The sequence below is a fragment of the Cyprinodon tularosa genome, unplaced genomic scaffold, assembly GCF_016077235.1.
Source record: "Cyprinodon tularosa strain WSP-4 unplaced genomic scaffold, ASM1607723v1 ctg71, whole genome shotgun sequence".
In the NCBI taxonomy this organism is placed as follows: Eukaryota; Metazoa; Chordata; class Actinopteri; order Cyprinodontiformes; family Cyprinodontidae; genus Cyprinodon; species Cyprinodon tularosa.
In genome coordinates, this window is record NW_024039463.1 from 183,603 (window position 1) to 205,580 (window position 21,978).

General features: G+C 37.5%; 1 protein-coding gene across 1 annotated transcript; it reads right to left on the reverse strand.

Moving 5' to 3' along the window:
• Positions 1-220: 220 nt before the first annotated feature.
• Positions 221-21,055, reverse strand: elapor2a (endosome-lysosome associated apoptosis and autophagy regulator family member 2a). The gene is made up of 23 exons (XM_038268915.1): positions 20,942-21,055; positions 20,730-20,859; positions 18,280-18,400; positions 15,776-15,965; positions 15,550-15,697; positions 15,347-15,436; positions 11,912-12,017; positions 11,650-11,802; positions 10,334-10,422; positions 10,065-10,245; positions 9,838-9,966; positions 7,863-7,953; positions 7,667-7,769; positions 7,445-7,582; positions 5,131-5,394; positions 4,869-5,042; positions 4,580-4,766; positions 4,035-4,131; positions 3,739-3,840; positions 3,471-3,597; positions 3,104-3,282; positions 952-1,120; positions 221-858 (listed from the first exon to the last, which is right to left on the reverse strand). Exons 2-23 carry the CDS (start codon positions 20,823-20,825, stop codon positions 790-792), a joined length of 3,003 nt encoding a protein of 1,000 aa, XP_038124843.1. The 5' UTR covers positions 20,826-20,859; positions 20,942-21,055; the 3' UTR covers positions 221-789.
• Between the last annotated feature and the right edge of the window lie 923 nt (positions 21,056-21,978).

Genomic DNA, 21,978 nt, shown 5'->3' on the forward strand with positions numbered 1-21,978 from the left:
AAGGAGTTTTTACTCTCCACTGTTGCTACAAGCATGCTTATTATGAGGGATTGCCTTCGAGTCAATGCAATCAACTGGCTTTCCTTAGATAGAAAACTTTGAATCAATCTGACTCGATGATCTGGTTAAATTGTAAGTGCCTTGAAATGACGTGTTGGGAATTGGCGCTATAGAAATAAACTGAATTGAATTGAAACTGAATTGAATCACACAGAGTCGATTTTACATAAATATGTCATTTATTTGGAGCACAATATTAACAGCTTAATACAGCAGGTTCATTTTTAGTCCTACTTATCTTCCCACCAAAATGACTTCAATGAAACAAAAGAGTCAAACACACACACATATGAGAAAACAAAGCCAGTCAGAGTGCATCTACAGGATATGGAAACACACACAGTTTTTGTGTGTCTTGACATCTGGATCTCCACAATCAAAGGAAATAAAACATGACACAGAATTAAATAAATATACATCGAACTGAACAAGAACTCATATAGGTCCTTGTATTACCCTGAGCTTTCTAAAAACATTTTCCAGCAAAAAGATAAGCCAAAAAATGTGTGTCATACACACCTGTGTCACAGTACTATGGCTCTACGGTACCAAGCTATAAGGCCACCATCTTATTGTGACTTCTTTTAATCTGGCTTTTTATGCAGAGTGTATTTTTTTATGTACACACAGGTGGTATTCCAGGTACCAAAGCTCATAAGAGGGACACTCTAAGGTGGATCACCCAGAGCGAAGTTTTTTTTCGTCCTTGCAGCTCCTGTTTGCAGGGCTTTAACTCCACACCAACGCCTTTGATGAGAACGAGTTCAGCTGCACATTTTCATAACGCTGCCCATTTCCCTGAAAGCAGAAGAAACAGTGTTTATAGTGCAGCTGTCTTAGAACTTTAGCACAGTGAGACATTACTTTCTGTGATAATGCAACAGCTCTCACCTTAGATGCTATTGCTTTCAGTTTGCCAAGCAGTGAAGGTTTGGTGTACACAACTTCATCCTCCATGTCTCCCTCATTCTCTCCCTCCATCACAGCACAGCTGTCAGCCACTGGCATTTCACACTCCTTATTGGCAGACATAACCAGCCGGGAGTACTTGTATTCCAACCTTACAAAGAGAAAAGCAAGAGAATCAATACCAGAAAAGGATGTGGGTCCAGTTTTAAAACGAACAACTGATGTGACAAGAGGGGAAAGTGAAGAACAAAATGTCATCCAAAAAAGAAAAAGGAGAAGACAATTTATATCAAAAAGGAGCAACATAAGAAAACAGAAAGAAAAAAAACAAATAAAATAAAAAGAAATATGGCAAGAGAGAAGAAATAAAAAAAATTAAATAAAGGCAGGAAAATAGGAAAACAGAGAGACCTAAACATGGGACATTAAAAGGTGGAAGACAGTTTTATCCTGCAGTTATAAAAAACATGAAACCTTGATGCTCCTTTAAACCTTGATACTGGCATGACAAGGTGTAGTCGGAAAACAACACAAGGAGATCCATCTAACCTGGCAGTAGCCAGATTGATCTGTGTAGATCTGAGTTGAGTTCTACAGTACGTTATCAATCTGGGATGGCTGCCGTTTAGTTTGTCCATGAAAAGCAGGGACGTTTAGTACAATACTTCGAGCTGACTAGGTGAAGTGCCAGCTAGTACCTGCCTTCCATAATGCGCTTTCAGCCGATCGTAGCCGCAAATTGTGACGTTAAGTGTTTTCACAACTAGTGGAGAAAGCTGATAAATCAAACTTTTTCCAAATCCTGTCAGAAGAAAGGCACAGACATCTTTCCCATCTACAAATGCACAAAGTTTTTCTCTTTGCTCCTTTTATAAACGAGAAATTGTGGCTATTTTAGCTAAAACCTATCGACAGGCTAGTCCTCCAGCGTAGCCATGTTTGTAATGCCCTGACAAGCCCTTCTGACTGTCATCATTCCTACATGTCCCGCCCCCAAAAACACTGCTGACATGTCATTGGTCCGACCCGCTGGTTGTTACAAGACGGATGTACTAATGTAATTCAATTCAAGTTTACTTCTATAGCGCCAATTCACGACACATGTCATCTCAAGGCACTTTACAGTTCACCAGATCATACAGTCAAATTGATACAAAGTTTTCTATCTAAGGAAAACCAGTTGATTGCATTGACTCATTGACTCAAAGGCAATCCTGCACGAATCCCTATTAGAGTCTTTCAAGATGGATTTGTTGTGAGACTGAAAACTTAGATCTTGCAACAATCCAGCTTGCAGCATAAGGTTAAGCTCCATCATGATCTGGGGGCTCTTTCCTTCAATGGAACTTCAAGTTGTGTAGAGCCATCAAATGGCAGCTTGCTCTGTGGGGATATTGCAGGGGGCATCCCTAATTATCTGTGAGGTAAGAACTTGTTTTTTATTTGAGGTTGGATGGCCGGGGAAGTGGACAGAACTACACTACAATAGATGCCCTTTGTGCAGATTTCTCTAGCAGACAGATCAACATTCACTCTAGTCTCCAGAAAACACTCGCATCAAGCCTGGTGCAAATCAATTTTCAAGTGATTACCAAGAATGCACAGATACTCATTACTGAGTCCTTCTTTGAATGTGTTTCTATTTCAGAGGGTTTGTTTTGTTTTTGTTTTTTTATGTGGTTTTAAATGTTTAATGTATTTCAGTTTAATTGTTGTTTTCAATAAATTGCTTACTCTACTTTTTTTTTTGTTTCACTCCCTCCCTTGCTTTTGTATTTCTTCCAAAAAATTCATTAAAATCCAACAGTGCAAGATGTGAATTCTTACTAGTTTTCAACTGGTCTTAATTTTTTATTCAGGTGTGTAATAGGAAAGATTTTTTTTTTCAAAAAGGGTAAAAAAAAAACAAACAGAAATTTAATGTCAAAAGAGCAGCTAAAATTGAAAAATAAAGGAGAGAATCCAAGGAAGTGAAGTCAGTATAGAAAATCCATTCATGATGGAACCATAATGAAAAAAACGCTGAATAATAAAACGCTTTAGGAAGAAGGAATCAGAGAAATATTGGTAAAAATATTGGAGTGAAAAGGTGTTTCTGCTAAAGCCAGAGGGAGAAAACTCTGGAGAAAAGTACCGTTTATTCTTCTTCCAAAAGTAGCAGGTGAGAGAGATGAGCAGCACGGCAGTGAAAATCCCCGTCCCTGCACCAAGCCGAACCCAGAACTCCATACCCTCGCAAGGCACGGTTTTCTTTTCAGGCAAGCTGGCGCCCCCTATACACAGCTTGGGTTCAGTCCACACATACAGCATGTCCTGAGAAAAAACACATATTCATAGAATTAAAGAAAAATAATGAACATAAAAGGGACTAACCAGGATCTAAAATGGGTGTTTCACTTTTCTAATTCAAATTCACATTTATTTAAAGCTTAATTTGTTAGACTAAACAGCCAAAAGAAATGCTCTCCTATAATTAACACCATGGAAACACAAAAACACACCTGCTGTCCTCCTTTGCAGACTCCCTCTATCAGATGGTAGTCTCTAGCGGTGCATGTCGGACAAGCTCCTGAGCTCTCCCAAAAGAAATGGAAGGTGCAGCCGTCACATGTTCCTTCAGGGCACTGACTGGAATGGCCGAAAGCAGACCTCATTACTTCAACATTAAAAACAGCACTAATGTTTGCAACCTTAATAACCACGATTAAGGTCAAACTTATTTTTAGCTGCAGTGAAGGCATTAAATGCGGAAAAAGTGGAAAGTAATACCTGGGAACCGACAGTGTTCCTTGAGTGCTCATATCGGGATTACAGCGGAGGGTCACCACTGCACTTCGACCTGATTCGCAGGACGAAGTTCCTTCAAGTGATCTTAGGAAAAGAAGTCATGGCAATGCGAGTTTATTCATATAGCACAATTCAGTATAAAGACAAGCACTTTTAATTAATTAAAAAATATAAATGAAGGGAAATAAAAGAGTAGAAATCAAGTAAAGACAGAAAAGTAAACATTTTCCTTCTTTGATATTTTATTTGCCAAAAAATATCTGATATGAGAAAAATACCTGTAGAAGAAGTTAACATCAGGCACTTTCTTAGACTTCCGGGGAAACAAGTCTGGCATGGCTTTTATTCCCTCAAGATTATCATCCACAGTTGCACCTAAAAGAAAAAAAAAACACAAAATTAATAATAAGATATAAGCAGGACTACAAAATGGAACATCGGTTAGTACTACTGTCCTGCAAAAAGAGGGTCTGCTGTTTTAGGGTCTTTATTAAATTGTGTCCCTATACAGGATTGGATTCTCTCTGGCTGGCAATTTAAAACATCACTGTTAGGTTAATATATCCCCAAACATTCCCCTTCATTATGGGTGCATGGGAGTGTGGTTGTTTGTCCTGTGTATCTCTGTTTCCAGTGATCCATGCAGGATCTTTAATTGATAAGCAGGTATACGATTAAAAAACTGACATTATACACATTCGGTAACTTCAGTTTTTAATGCATTTCTGTAGATTTTCAAAGCAAAAACAGGGTTGGAGCAAAGAAAGAACAGCAAATGGAGTTATTCTGATTATTCTCGGTAAGTGATCCAATGTTCACTTACCGAGAAAAGTGTCAGCCAGGTTAATGGACTGAGAAGACAGCGCAGAGGAGAATCCTTGTCTGCTTGCTGGGATTATTGTTGATTGACAGATGAAGGTCTTCACAGCACTGGATCCCTCCGCTTTCTCGCTCTGGGAGCTGGAGATTGACACGTCTGAAACGTTGTCTCTGCATACCGCCATGCGATCCTTAAATGGAGAGAAGAAGGCAGAGGAATTCCATCTGTGAATAAAAGCCTTTAACTGTAGAGTTCTTCGCTGTTCTGTGTAGGTGTTGTTTTCTATGCACACCTGTCCTCCACATAGACTGATGTTGAACATGTGGAAATATTTGGTCCCCTTTGAGGTGAACTTTGGACCATTCATCAAGGATCCGGCTAAACCGAGCAGACTGAAGTCAAAAGTTAACGTGACATTGCCCTCTGTATGGGTGAAGTGACAATCACTGTAACACAGTCTGTGGTCCTGAAAAGCACAGACATAGTTTTATGGTGAGTTTTCCTTTCAGGCATCCGGAAAATGAGAGCAGATTATAACAGCTTGATTCACAAACCTTGTCGCTCCTGCTAGCTGGACCACATGCTTTGCACGAATCCGAGCCCACTTTTCCGTGAGCTTCGAGGTAACTGTTGCGTGGACACTCTAAGCACTTGCTGCTGACTGAGTCAATGTAATGTCCAGGTGGGCAGGGTACGCATGCCGAGCTGGAGGGCTGGGTGCTTAGGGCACAAGCCCGGCAGCTGGAGGACACGCCATCAATGGCGTTGGTAACAGTGATGGAGTAGATGCGCGCCACGTCATTGACATATTGACGTACCTAGAGGATTAAAACAGCATTAAACCCCTTTTAGTGAACCTAACCTTAGAGAGAAACATGCTTTATGATAATGATCATGGTTATATGAAACTTTATTTTGGAAGAAAACTCCCTTAATCTTTTTCTAACCAAACCAACCCAGATCTATTTTAAAGGAAATGTTTGCCTTGTTTTAAATTCTGAATATTTTTTCTTTGGTCAGCTTCACTAGCCACACACCTATAGAAACGTGAACCATCTTAAAAAGAACTTGAGATGAAAAGGGCTGAAGGATCCAAAAAGCAATATATTGTGACCAGATCAACAGATCTTAGAAACAGATGAGAAAGAAGGTTCCAGTCGCTTAGAAACAATTAATTACAATAGGTCCCCAATGACTCTATTCACACGATAAGAACTTCTTACATTGTCATCTCAGACTGCAGGCATTAAATCTAAAGAAACCCTAGAAGATGAGCTAAACAACAGCGAAGATTGCTCTCTCTTTATGCTCCATCCTTCTAAAATGTTTTAGGGAAATATAGTTTTTATAGTGAGATTATGTGACTGCAATAAGAAATTACTTTATACAAGAATTTGGTAACATCTTTTATTTAGAGATTCTGATGCATTTCTCTCCATGTAGCTATAAGTTTATTGTTTACAATGTTCCCATGTCATACCAGATCATGTGCATGCCCAAAGGTAAAGCAGCACATTTGTTGTTTCAATAGTGTGTGTCAGATATTGTAGATAAATATCACGTCACAGACTCTGAATCACACTGATAACACCAAACCAAAACACTGTCTAATTGCACCATATATACTTAATGCTCTGAACTTTCATAACAATATGGGGGGTTTTTTGCACCATTTTTTCTTTCTCCCACACTGTTTACATTTGATTACTGCTGCACTTTAAGAAATGCAAATAGCATGAAAAGTGTACTAAAGGAAATTTTGTTTTGCATAAACTCTGTGCATACAAAATGGCATTAAAAGTTTTCTAAATCTAAGTCTAAAAACAAAAGTCTTAAAGCAGGGAGCGTTCTACAAACCAACTGTGGAGCGGTTTTACAAGTTGCACGGAAGGTATTATATTACAAACAGCTTCATATTGAGTATAAAGGTTCTCTAAATTTAGGGATCGAAAATAATCCTTACTGGTTTTGAGTGAATATTGGGACTTGGGAATGTTTTTATTCTGGAATTGTCTTTCTGACCCAGAGTACTGTGTTTAAACTTTAAATGAAGAATTATCCGGGAATATTTTTTATATATATGTACACAATATATATGTATACAATATCTATTTGCAACACCAGCCAAACCACAATATTAACACCATTGTGTTTAAAAGATTTAATAGGATTATGGATGAAGTCTAATGCGTTTTGAAAAAACAACGCTCTCATTTATATCATAAAGTTCAAATCTGCTTATAAAACAATTGAGAATTGTTTTATGTTCTACTTTATGAGTATTTACTGACATTGATGAGTAAAGTGAGAAGTTGTTTATCCAAAAAAAAAAAAAAAAATGTCCTAAAAAGTACACCGCCTGTTTTACCTACTTTTATTTGGCCTTGTTGTATTTGAAAAATAAAAAAGCTTTCTCATTCAAAACAATTTCAATGTCTTGAGCCACCTGAAGCCCTCCTTTAGCTTTTTTTTCCATGACCATTCCTGAAATAGGCTCTGCGAGGATCAGATTTGAACTAATCAATGGAAATATGACAGCAACTCTGGCTGGAAAACACTTATTTTATTTGAATTTAATGCAACACAGAGAGTTTTATGATCCCCAAGATTCTATTGCCTCTTTTATAATCTGCTTTGAGGGTTTTTAAGAAACTAATTGATTTAAGTAATTCCTTTAGAAACAGGAATGTGCTTAACCTTAAAAAAGCAGCTTATAATTAAAAAAAACAGCCCTTTATTTTGACTAAAAGGAGTCCTGAAAATATCAGCATGAAACAGAACTGGCATGTAAGTAAAGCAGTTGTATATTGTTTTCTAAACAGCCCTTAGGTGACCATGTCTAAAGGCGTTTACATATACAGTACTTACGTCTGAGGGTTGGTTTGTCCTCTGGAAAGCCCATGTGTAGGAAACGGGGGCATTTTTTGTCATGATATGGGTGTAGGTCTGCCTTTTTTGTGATTTCTCCCATGACTGCACAACTGTAGTACTCTTTCTATTAATATCCTAAAAAATACATTTGAAATTACTCTACCAGCATTTTTGTTTTTATGTGCAGAGCAGCAATGCTGTGTCAGAAGTTGTTCTCACCATCATGAAGTAGAACTCACAGTCAGCAGTGCACAAAGTCTCAAACTCAAATGTGATTCGACCAAATTCTGCCGCTGACTGGCTCGACACTGACGTAGGCAGCCTGATGGTGAAAGGAAACAGAAGAAGGCGTCATCACAACTGAGAGAAAAGATGAGCTAAGAGGCTACGGGAGTCATGGTGTGACTTTACTCACTTGAAGCCAGGAACGTGGATGTTAAGGATGAGATAATCATTATCAGAGCTGCCTGCTCCACTGTGGATATGATCTCTTGCTGCTTCCCAGCCTAAAAATAGGAAACCAGATATAGTTTTATTAATTTGTTTTAAATCTAATTCAGTAATAACACTTTATTCATCCCAAATGAAATTCCATATTTGCTTTAAAAAAAATTTTCAGCTTATTTTTCGCTGTTGCTATAAGAAGGTATATTTTTTTATTTTCAAACACTGTCTAATGGAAAACTTGGCTGTCTTGACCTTTGTTTGATGTTTTTCTTTATTCTTTTTTTTTTATTCAGACGCTGTCAAAGCTTATTAATATACTAGAGAGGTCTGGCTTGGAGCAGCTGAGGGCACCAAAAAAAAAACACAAAAAAAATTCAAAAGGTGGATCCCTGTTTAAGGGTTCTGTTTTCCAATATCTGTGCATGAATTATCAAAATTTCAAATTTATTTAAAACAAATAGATACACAGAAATTATCACGTGTAATTTAGCTTTTATTTAATTTAGACATGTTCATATACTATTAAAGCTGCCAATGATAAGGAAATAAAAAACAATATTTCAGTTGTTTTTTTCATGGGGAGAAAATGTATTTTTTTTTTTATTTTTACCTTGATATATATAGTTGTCACCTGTGTCACTTTCACAAATTCCAGGTAAGGTCATTGAGGATGTTTTATATCATTGCAGTATTGTAATTCAATTCAATTTAGATAAGTATTTTTTTTTTCTGACAGAAAATTCTAAATTTTAAGTTTTACTATTTTACTTTGGCTATGCATTTATTTTGTTCTAGACATTTTATTCCCTTTTATTAAGATAGACTATATTTATATTATAGGCTTGATTAATGATGTTATGACATTTGATATTAGGATCTTTCTATTTTATTTCAGTGTCAAGTGGACAGTTTATCAATGTTATTTACATTAGATGCATTATTTACATTAGATTTACACTGAAATGTAAATAGATTTACACCAACACAATAAGGCACCTGAGTAAGAACGTCCCTTTAGTGGAGACCAACTTCAGTAGTGTTTTAGATCCATTTATCAATACAATTCCAGATATTCTGACCAGATTTACAGTTAGACACTAGATTTTTCTAAACATTTTACTGTGTGGTTCCTATGAGTTTCAAATTTGGCTTTTAAAAAGATAAAACTTTTGTATGTGGGTTTAGATTAATCAAGATTCCTAGAAAATCTGGACCATTGGAAGCCAACTGTGCAGATAAATACCTGATCATTTGAAAAACATTTTAGCTTCTAATAAAACAATAATCTAACACCCTTAAAAAAAGATCAATATAAAGTAAAACGAGTGATAAATCAGTATAATCAGATAGAAAAGAACATTGTTTAATGCGTTGATAAAGTATAATCATATAGAAAAAGAAGAAACAAAATTGAAAAAAAAAATAATAATCTTTCACATTACTAAAAGTAAAGATTCAAATACATTATGAGACTCAGCAGAATCAATCAGACCAAAAACAAAGTCACACTTGAACAGAATACAACATTCGGGTAAAACAATTAAGACCTATTAATAAAGATAATAGGGACACTTAAAGCCAAGCTTCAATTCTTTAAAGGCTATACATAAAACTAATATTAAAAATATTAAAACATCCTTAAAAACGGACTTTTAGTCTAATAAAGGTTCTAAGGAATCCAATATTAAAATCCCATCTTTAAAATAACCAGTCATTTTTTGTCACTTTCAGAGTATGTTTATCAGAATCTGTCCAGCTGAACGCAGCGGTATGAAGTCATGGAAACCAACCAGATCTACTTTATAATTTAGAGCCAAACCCCTGCAGGACTTCAAAGTAAGCAGTACGACTTTAATTCAATGCAAAAAGATTAAGTAAGCAGAGGGTGAGAAAGTAAAATGCATAAGAAAAGCTAAAATGAAGAAATATGTCTGATTACTTACCAGTCATACTATCACATTTCGAGTTGCCCACATTGAAACAGGAAGTCTTCATATTTGATGGAAGAACATTCCACCATTTGTACTCATAACCCAGAACGGGCTCAGTCCCTGCTGGACACTGCTGACATGCTGGAAAATTAAAACAAGTTTAAAAACCACAGATGGGTATTCTGAAAAATACAAAACAGGATGATGGTGAGAAAGAAGACATAATCACAAGTTATTACGTTTTAACCCATCAGAGTACGTCCCAGTCGGACAAGGGGAGCAGGTGGCCGTGTCATTGTTATAGAAACCAGGGTTACAGGGGGGACATTCCTCCTGTTCACCACCTTCAGGCAGCGACTCGGCTCCAGAGACTCCCTCCAGACAGATCTTTGGTTCGATCCACTTATATATGACCTGGGTCTGAAATTACACAAGGACAATTAAAACAAACTGCGATCATATGACATGTCTACTCTGCATGTTTGAAAGGTGGACTCTTCGTCCTCACCTTGCCTTCATGGTCACATGGTGTGTGGATCTGGAAAAAGTCCTTTTTGGAACAAGGCGGTCTGTTCTTACATTCGGACGATCCTTCCTCTGTTTGGCAAGATGGTATCCAAGGCAAAAAAATAAATTAGCACCAGTGAAGAACAGTTTGCTATAAAGTCCAGTTAAAGAACGATAATCTTACATTGTGCATTACAATAACTCTATTAAATGCAGCTCTTTTTGGTAGATTAGTGAAAAAGTAAAACACCAATCAATGAGAATCTTTTGACAAAAAATGTGGCTGCATGTAATAATTTTAACTTAATTTCCTTCTTTATTATTTATAGCATCTGCTGTCTGTAAAGTGGAAAGGAACAATTCAGTGACACACAGACTTTTTTTTTTGGAGCTCACATTTTAAAAATCCATAAACAACTGACATGGCTGCCTGCATTTTTTATGACATGAGGATTGGACACTGGAGAAATGGAAGCAACTGCCCACAAAAGCATCGAAGAAAGCTTTAAACTTTCTTCTAAAAAAAAAAAAAAAAAGCTTGATGTTTCACCATATTGCAACTTCTAACATTTACTTAATATGGTCTAAATAAAATAAAAAAATAAAAACTATTTGAAAGCTTTAAGGCAGATTTCCAACAAGGAGCCTTTTATTTGGGGTTGGGGTATTTTTCTCCTCTCTGTGTTCACACTGCCAACTTGGAGTTTCTGTTTACAGTAACTGAAAGATATTTTTAATGATCAGTGTCTTTTGAGTGCCAGCTGGAGAAAATCCTTCACTTATAATCTTATCTTAGGGTTTTAGATGCTTAACAGTAAAAAAAAAAAAAAAAAAAAAAAACCAAGGCCTCCTAGCTCATTAACAGATGAGGTGATGCTCCTTGATATCACACAGCAGTTTGATACAATCTGTTAAGTGTTTCTGTTTAAGTTTGTTTATAACATATTTGTAAATACTTAAACTTTATTTTATTTTAAAGCAGTTATCACAGTTTAAGATATAAAGGCTCTGAAAATAATGCATGTTTAGAACGCCTCTTTCTCCCTAGACCAGCTGCTCAGCAGGGACTTCGTTGCATCGCCATATATAGCAATAGTAGTAATAAAGTGTAACCGCTGTGACCTGATCTATGGCGAGAAAAGAAGCGGTTAAAAAACAAGTCCCTGGAAAAATGTTCCAGGTTCCGTAGTCAAATTATGCCTTCAGTTGTTTTTTGCGCTTCAGAGCGAGCAAACACAGAAAGTTGTCAACATTGCACATTGGAATATAGTGAACTTGGCAGCATTTTTCTTTATTATTCATAAAACTGGGCCATACCTGCATACTGAATGGTTGTGTTACATGGAGTGCATGAACTGGCTCCATGGCCAGAGTAGGAGTTCCGAGGGCAGGATTCACACGTGGAGGAGCCTGGGGTGCGACTGAATGTTCCTGGTTTACAGGGGAAACACTCTGATGTGTAGGCTACACCTTTGAGGGGAAAGGCGAGATGAAAAAAGAGGTAAATATCAGGTACAAGTCTCATTTAATATTTTCCCAACATTATAGAACCAACACAAGAGATTCACTGGTCTCTAACCTTCAATCTGAATGTTTTTCAGCAGTACAGGCTTCACCACATTGGACCCCATCACAACTCCTCCTGTCCGCCAGTATAAGATGTTGGTGCCTGATTTCAAATTCACCTAAAACAAAGGACCCGCATCATCAGCTTCCATTAACAAAGAAACTTTAAAGAAACTGGTTACCTTTGGCATCTTGAACAACCTGGAGAAATTTACTCAACTATTCCAGCAGAGCATTTCATAACAAATGTGCTTATATTTGGATAAGATTGAAAAGTTATCATTTGATTCAAAAGGTTCATAGGCCATTGATTTATTTACAATTTATTGCTATTAGTTTTTATCATTATAGTTTTCATCCACTAAAAACGCTATATTCTGTTTATTCCGAATTACAATAGTGCATAACTCAGATAAATCAATGCATTTAACAAAAAATGTAAAAGGTATGCCCATGCATTTACACTAACCACTTGCAGGGCTCCTGTGGCATGAATTACTGTATCAATGGGATGTGTCATGATGTGATCATCATCTTTGGCTGTGTTCAGTAAGCTCAGTGTGCTTAGATTACAGTCTCTAGGTTGTGTGCATGGTGGGATCTCTGGTGTCTCTCATGTTCCTCAGGAAAATACCTCATAGATGTTCTGCAAGGTTCATGCCGCGCTAGAATTGTGGCAGTGTTGTAGGCATAATTCAAAAGTTGTCATCAGAGGGGGCCTGAAGTACCTTAATGAGGCCTAGTAATTTAATATGACAGACACTTTCCAATTAAATTGTCAAACCCTGTTGACTTAGTTTTTTTCTGTGTTCACATTTTGCTTTAGCTCCCTTGGTAAACAAAGACCTTGGTGTATATTCACCAGAACCAAACCATATATGTAGCAGTGGTATGATAAACAGAGCCAAATGTCATGCCTACGGGAGAAACAATGAGGCTAAGTGAGTCGGCAAAGCCGGACGAAGATGTGAAAAGAAAGAGGAAATGTCCAAGTGTCATGTGTGGGAAAGCTTATAAAGATACTGGATGCCAACAGGGGGGGAAAACATGAACAATGGTGTTCACAGAAATGGGAGCTGGATGTGAAAACATTCAGATTTCACTGACAAGTTAATGGATGTGTGAGTACTTTCCTTACTAATAATGATATAAAGAATAACAGTATTCTTAGGGCTCCTTATAGTGCCAAAAAAGTTTATATAAAATGTGGAGAGTATTTCCTATAATTCAAGTTTCCGTTTTGGTATAAGCTGCTGGAAGATGGTGGACAACAATGATTATGGCTGCTTTATTTCCAAGTAGTGTTTTTACATGTACAGTACAAGGAAATTGTTTTGGTGATGAGGCACCACACATAGATAAGCAATCATACAGCATATATTGGCTCTGTCTGCAGAGCCAATATATGCTGCAGTCTGCTCTTGTCCCTTGGGGAGTAAGCAGATGATGCCTGAGGATGAGAAGATGGACTCAAAGATGGAAAACTAGAAGTGCAGATGTCCATGAACATCTCTGCTGTCTACAGAGTGCTGAGCTCCAGACTGCTCTGGCTCATCACATCATCCACAAACTTTAGGAGCATGACAGAGTGGCGACTGGACGTTTCAGTGTTGGTGTACAGGGAGAAGAGCAGAGAGGGAACAATGAGGAGACAATCTGTGCTGGTTCTTGTGTGTAGAGTTGGACACGTCAAGCTGGCAGAGCTTATCCTGCAGAAGGGTTGGGATGGTGTTGTTGAAAGCAGAGCTTAAATCCCCAAACATGATCCTGGTGTATGTTCCTGGAGGGTCCATGTGCTGCAGGATGTGGTGGAGAGCCATGATTACTGCATCACCCACAGACCTGTTGGCTCTGCAGGGGAACTGGAATGGATCCAATAGTGGGTCATTGATGAATTTCAGGTGGGTCACGACAAGGCACTCAAAGGACTTCACTACCACAGAGATCGGTGGTCATCCAGCCCTGTGGTCCTTGGTTTTTTTGGGGGGGGGACATGGAAAATGGTGAAGGCTATGTAGCAGGCTGGCATCTCCAGTGAGGTTTTAAAATGTCTGAACACCAGTGGGCGGGAAACGTGGCCCGTCCAGCTGTTTCTTCATAATTCTGCCTCAGCTAATTAACATCTCTTTCTAAAATGGAGAACAGGTTGTGTGGAGTCGGTGGACCTGGCCGACTCACAGGACAGGGGAAGAAATGGAGGACTGGAGAGGGATGGAGGGGTCTGACTGATCGATGGAGTGGGGGTCTTTAGTTTTAAACCCTGGTCTGTCTAAATCCCCTTCAGAGAGATTTGATGTTGTTTGCAAAGAATTTGTCTTTTGGTCTCACATCTCAGACTTACTTAGTAAACCTTTATAACGACCTGAACAAGTCTCTGCCTCTCCTGCAGCACAAGCAGCATAAGCAGCAGCGAGTGAGCCCTTATCATTCAACACCAGCAGATGAAAAGACTCTGAGGAAACTTCACTATACCTCGACCAACTTGGACTCTTGGACCCTGATACCTTGATTTCCAGATCAAAAGAAATCATTAACATCTAAAAAAAAAGAAGTCGTTGCACTGCAGAAGTTGAGTCCTTTGTATCAGGGGTAGTTGTTGAATTCTGCTACACTCTTCACCTTTTTTAATCTCCCATAAACTTTTAAAATAGATAGTACTTTGGGGACTAAAATTGTTACTGCTGCATTTGTTTTAGCCTAACATTTTTTATTCTTCTTAAAACAGGATATAGCTTTTTTTTATGTGCTTTGAGGTTTAAGTCTCCATGCTGGAGTGTTTATGGCTGAGTATTACATTTAAGATATCTGTGCTAAAGAAAAATCCTCAAGAAATCTAAAATGTGTCATATTAAGGAACAAAAACTGGGATTTTAAGATGGGTCATTGTGTTTAATATGTCCATGGGTTTCCCTTTCTGGATGAACTGATTGAAAAACTGGGTTTCTGATGTGATGGCTGTGGCATACTGAAAGTACAGGGATCAAAGCTCTACAATGAGTAACACAAGCAAACAAAACTTTATTTAAGTGGCATTAATGCATAAAACATGCAAACAGCATGCTTAGCATCTCCAGAATGCTATGAAATACGAAGATTTATTCAAATTTAATTTGCTAAAGAAGCAAATAGTTAATAGGTTTGGCTCAAACTGGTTTAAAATATTTAGGCTCACATTCAAAATAAAGTACACAAAAAAAGCCTTGAATTTTTTATGAACTTTCTCATGAACACATGATCAAAGCAACTTATTATCTGGTTTGGTAATATGTCTGGAAATATACTGCAAACAGCCTTTTGTTACTTTAGTGTGCTCCTGTGTATCAACTGGCTTCCTGCTCACATCCACCCACTGTTTGACACTCAAAGCCTTTATTTTAGGAGATTAGGGCAAACTGCCAAAAATCTTTCCTTTGTTTGTGCTCCTCATAAGTGAACATTTAAAACCTACCGTGTGGGTTGCCCACTCCCCATGATTAGTGAGCTGAAGCCACTTTGTATCAGCGGACTGATCCATCTCCTGACACTGGTCATTCTGGATCTAAACAAAAAAAAATAATAATGTAATAATCTGTTCCACTTGCCATTTGCAAAAATAAACACATAATGCAACATAGATAAGGAACTGGTGGTAATAAATGAGGGGTTACTCACAAAGAATTCAAACATCAGGTTTTTATCAGGATACTGATACTCAAAGGTGACCGAGCCCTGCTTCTTCAAGTGAACAGCATAAATGAGAGAGACCGTACACTCGTCCCTGTTGGACTCCAGGTAGTTTCCTTGAGGTATCCAGGAAGAACTGCAGGAGGAAGAATGAAGCCAATAAAAAAAAAATTCTTACAGATGCAATTCAGTTTCCTCTTTCCAGTTCATTAACCTGTTGCAGGATAGTCTGGCATCTCTATGTGGATCATTCCCCAGAGAAGTTGCCAGGCTACTGAATCCAACAGGCATGGTATCCCATTGGTCAAAGCGGATGCCGCTGCCGAGGGAGTAGCTCCCTGCAGCACATTGGGTGCACTCCTGAGCCGACATCTCCAGGAACTCCCCAGCTCTGCAGGAGAAGGCTAGGGGACAAAAAAAGGAGGGCACAAAATGATACAGACAAAGAATTGTACAAGAAAAATGTCATTCAAAACGTTTTTTCTCATCAGATTCCATTAGATTCAGACATCCTGAAACTGACAAACAGCAGAGCAAATCACTGCCGCAGTACCCCAACCATGGAGGAGCTTAATCCTTACATCCTGTTACACACTTTTTCTCTCTACATCTTTTTTTCCCAGACCCAACAAGTTGCTGTGCTTGGTTTTGTTTCACGCGACAGCTTTTCCTCATACCTGAACTGGCTTACTGGCAAAGTTGAGGAAGCACAAAAAGATTTCAAGAAATGTCAGCAAAAAATTTATCTTACAGCAATATTAAATGAAAGAGGCAATGTTTGAATTTAAAGATGCTAAACGGATGAAAAATGGGTGAAAGTTTTACCAGCCAATATGAACTAAATATATATAAATATTTTTTGATACACAAGAAACAAAAGCAAAATAAATAAAAAAGACAATGAGAGACTTTCTACCCTGTAGCAACGCTTGACTTTTTCCACATCTATGCACCATGGAAAATAGAAACAGATTCAGCACAGAGGCAGCTCTTAAAACTTATATTAGCTTCCATTGGGTGCATCCTAAAAAGTCAGAGGTGCATAAGAGAGGAACCTAAAAATGTCTCTTTGTCTAGTTCCTGCTGATGCAACGTTACTGAAGATTAAACCTGCAATAATTATTTTGAAGATAAAGAGATGATGTAACAACATAATGTTAGGGTGTGATTTGTTTTACCATATGGACACACAACCATTTTTTGTGGGGGTTTTTTAAAACTCACCAACAGGATAAACAGGTTGTGAATGAATCCAAAACAAAACAAAAATACCTGCCTTACCACCTTGCACAAGATCCACATTCATTACATATTTAAACTCCATCTTCCCTTCCTGGATCCATTGTCTAAAATGTTTTGTGTGCAACTTCTCAAAAAATGATTATGATTTTATTTATTTTTAAACCTCCAGCAAAGATGTTTCTGACTCTTCTATTATTAACATGAATCTCTGCACAACATCATTTCAAAAATCAACAAATGAGCATTTATATGCTTTGTAAAGCAAAACAAAAATCTGAAAGTCATACAGTTAATCAGAAATGTGCACATCTTTGCCGTGCATTACAAATTCAATAATACTTTATTCATAGTAAACAGATACTTTGAAATTTTTGTTCTTTTATTCATAAAATATAATGATATAACACCAAGCCAAAAAGCATCTGACAGTGGAGCAGATAAAACTATTCATGAATGCCAGAAGGCAGAAAATAACTGTAAAAATGTTGGGCAAAATGCTAGATGAGCAAACTTAGTCAATCCATCCTGTTTTATGGGAGGTGGTTAAAAATAATTCCACTGATGAAGGAAATCAATAAGTAGTCCCATTTACAGTTTACTAGGAGAAATGTAACAGAGACAGAAAACTTAAAAGGAACCCTATTAAATAAAGACCAAAACAGAACATGTTAGCCACAAATGAAATGATATAAGTGGCAGAAAACTAAGACTGCAAATCACAGTGAAGACACCGTCCTTAATATTGACAGCTTAATGCTAGAAAAAAGTTTTTTCCAAGAGATTCTTTCTGAATAGTATGGACACACTCTCAGCGGTATCAGCACTGTACACAAATGAATGTCACACTTTACAGATTTGAACTTGCAAGGAATTTTAACAACCAAGCCTCATTTTTCTCTACCTTATATTCATGCATTGGTCTGTCACATAAGATCCCAATGAAAACATTTTACAAGTTTGTGGTTTTAATATAAAAAAATGTGAAAAAATGGTATGAATGCATTTGGACTGAACTGTGATAAAAATCAGATTAGCATAAGGTGTAACTGCTAAAAAAAAAAAAGACACTAGCATTACGTAAAGTTACTTTGACACATAATCTGCCTGATAGATTAACATGACTGATCAGAAAGATTGACAAGATTGATAAGCTTACTTGCAAATCAGAAAATGCTAGAATAAATACTATAGATAGTAAATAAAGAAAAATATTTATTTCCTTCCTAATAATTAGCAGTGAGGTGTTAACGATCAGTTTAGATCAGAGGGTGTGAGCACAGTATGTTATGATTTGATGCAACAGAGTTAATATGTTAGACTCACTGTGCAAAAATTATTAGGGATGAGACCCTTACATGTTAAACGTATGAATGGTGCAACCAGCAAATTATATAACCTCATATCACTCAACAGAACATATCCTTGATACTGTCACTGCCGGTCTCATTAGTACATTCTCTAAAGATTCCAACTTACTGCACTCTGTGCCCTTTACTGGCTGTGGTAATCCGCTGCAGGACCCAGGACTTTGTGGGATGGCCACTCTCCACCGGGATCCTGTGCTGTCACACTCCGTGTACTCATAGTAGTAGTCCGTCTGTAAAAAGCATGCAGAGCATCTGCATGAAAGATCAGATACAGCAACAGGCTTGGCAGCAAACATAGAACCAATAAGGGCCCAAGGCAGGTCAGTAAAAACATCACTGTTAGGGGGTCTCCACCCATAACAGAGCGCTGAGTCATCTCAGTTTGAATATCCGGCCAATTCAAAGCAGCCAACGTTAAAGCAGCAAATGGAGCTGCAGCAAACACAGATATCACCTTTCATATCCACTTGACTTAAAGAAAGGCAAACAATCGTGCATGTGTGTTCTGGTTGTTATCTCTCAAGCTCTGACCTCTCCTCAGGCCTGGATACATAACATACTATCTCCATGGAGAGTGAGGGGGGAGCAGGAGCACGGGAGGTTATTTTACTAGGAACTGAGTTTTTCTCATTCTATGCATACAGAGAAAGCAGGCCTTACATTGGGCTCACTATTATTTACAGCAGTGGATGCAGCCTGCTGTCTGTAAATGGAGGCAGCACACATCTCAGTCACTTTCTCTTTCCCAATCATCTCTTTTTACTGCCACAAAAAAGTGTGAAGAATCACATATAAAGCATATAGTGCATTTTCTACAGCTAATAGCCCAACTAAGAAGAAGCTGGTCTCCTAAGAAGTTACGTGTTATAGTGAGTGTTTGGTTTTAATAAATCAAGACAGAATATGCCCTCCAAGTAACAGGCTTCCAAACCTACATAGGCATCTTGTGACATCACATGATATAGCTAATCAGAGTACTTTCAATCTGTCCATTTTCTTTTATGTTTCTCCATTTTTCCATTTATAATCAAAGGGCTCCTATAAAGTTTGCTTTTTAATGGCTCCTGGAAGAATTTCAAAAAAAAATTGAACACATGGATGCATTTTTTGTATCTTTTTTCTTTTTAATTTGAGTCGGGGAGATGAAAGATCTAATGTAGGGCTGCAACTAACGATTATTTTGCAAATTGATTTATCTGTTAATTTTATATTTTTTTTTGTTGTCAATCAATCCATCGGATAGCCACAGATTCTTTAAAGAAGATCTTTTATTAAATTAAACCAGGTGAAACTTTTCCATTTGAGTGTTCTGGAGTTCTGGATAGAGCATATTGACAGAAGACCTCTTTATTTTTATCTTAAATGCAAACTGTTTGTATATTTTTTTTTTTACAATCTTGGTATAATTACTGCTCTAAGTGTGTTGCTCTGTCAGGTAGGCTAAAGACATGTTTTAGAGTCTCTATACTCCAGTTAACGATGAATTGATTACTGAATTAGTTAACGATTATCTCAATGATCAAATAATCACAATTAATACAATTAATTGTTTCAGCCCTAATCTAATCTAATCATTTCAAGCTGGATTTTTGGTCAGGTTGATGCATGATAGTATATTGAGTCCCATTGATGATTCATCCCAAACTGCTGCAAAGCTGCTGTATGCAACATTTGCTGAAAGTGTTCAACAAACAGACCAACACAGAACCAAACAGGGATCCTAAATGTAATAATCTGGCCAAAAACCCATAAAGTAGATCCCACTGGATCTTAACACCCTTAAGAATCTGGCAGAACCAGCCAAACTCTCATCCTGCATAGTCCTTAATCATTTCAGCTAATTAGCTCAATTCATGTAGCTCCAAACACTCTTTAGAACATTTGGATATTGCAAATTGCTGTAGATGAGACCCATACTTTGCAGTCCAGTTGAGTTTTTTTTTTTACTGTCACATAAACATTGACATTGCATAGTCAGACCTTATCCATTTTACTTTAAAAATGCATTTGGACTGGACTGTATGCCACACATCATCATCCTTTGAAAAAAAAAATATATATATATATTGCTCCAAAGAAATAATTGTCATAGAAGAAAGGTTGCCATCATCTCCTGCATTTAGTATGAGAGTAAGAATGTAGGAATGTTGCCCCTATCTGCTGTATATGTCTGACTGTTTAGCCAGCCTCTTCTGAGGAGGTGTTGAGGGAAACCAGAGCCACAGGGAAGGAAGGACCAGTCCATGCAGGAAACTGATAACAGCTCTGAGTGGTGAAGTTCAACACAGCCCAGACCTCTTCACAGATTTACACTATACAGAGCAAAATTAATTAGAATTAAAAATCCTGGCTTCCTCACATACTGTAAAATAATAAGGGCCTCAATTAAAACATTTTACCATAAACCAACCCGGAAATGTGTCATCAATTTTAATCGTATACATGTTAAACGTTGGATTTTAACCATTTTGTAGCCAGCACCATCAGTCAGTGCGTGTTTATCCCTTAATGTCAGGTTTGACATCAATATAAACAGCAGAGATCTGCTGTTTGCCTCACCTCAGTGCACTGCCGCTCTGCTTCCACTCCGTCAGTCAAGCAGAGGGGGTAGATGATGAGAGCGCATCGGACGACGAACCGAGCCAAGGACCGCATTGTGGATCATCGAGAAAAAACGTTCAATTCAGATCTGAAAATTAAAACACAGATTTGGATCCAGTGGAATCATCTATATCATAGGAACGGACGTCTGGCCGGCCTCCTCTCTGCACCAGCTTCCCGAGCCTCAGATCCAAACAGCCTCTCCACCTGCGATTATCCTCAGATTGTGCGCTGCGCTCCTGGGCTGCTGGCGCTCAGCTGATCATAGCTGGGCCCAGCTGAACGCCACTTCCGCTTGAATGTCAGAATAAAAGCCCCATGAGTGCGTAGAATAATGATAATTTTTTCATTTCAAACTAAAACCACACTGGCTGCTCTTTAAATCAATACTGTTTATAAATAAATTGATTTCGGAGTTCTCTCCTAAATCTTTCTTGACTAAAAAAGTGTCCAGTTGGTATATTGTGAAGGGCAAATAATGAAGGGAGGCGTGTGTATGTTAACTTGATGCCGCTCGAAGCGCTTGTATTTCTGCTTAATGTAAGAGTCTGTAACGCTCTCCTGCCCTGAAAGGATGGCCTTTGAAACTTAATCGATTTAAGCTAGTTATTTAAGCTATTAAATAAAACTCCTTCGAATATATTCTTTTATTATTATTTGTTTTTATTTACATGAGCGTCGGAAGTCCACAGTATCACGTTCATATGGGCTGTAATTTATCCTAATAACCTCCAGGGGGAGACAAAACTCCATGATACCAATTCAATCAGGACTATCTAATCAGGACTGAACAAGTTACTTTTATCTGCCCTATTAAAAAAAAAAAAAAAATTCTTTAAACATAACGTCAAAATCAATATTTTATTTTATTAGATAATAATTTTGCTTTTTTTTTTTTTTTTACTATTTATTCATTCAGTTTTGTGTTTTTTGGCCTACGAGTGTGAATTTATAATTTTCTTTCATGAAAATGTATGTAAACTTTCAATTACAACTGTATCTATCTGTCTGTCTGTCTCAATTTAATTAAATTTAATTCCATTTATTTATATAGTTCCTTTTCACAACACATATAATCTTAAGGCCCTTTACAGGGAGAATTTAATTGGCTCATATAGTTAAATTTGTTTAAAGTTTTCAAAGGAAACCCAGCCGATTTAATTGAATCACTGACTTTTCAAAATTTGCCCATCTGGATAAGCGTGTA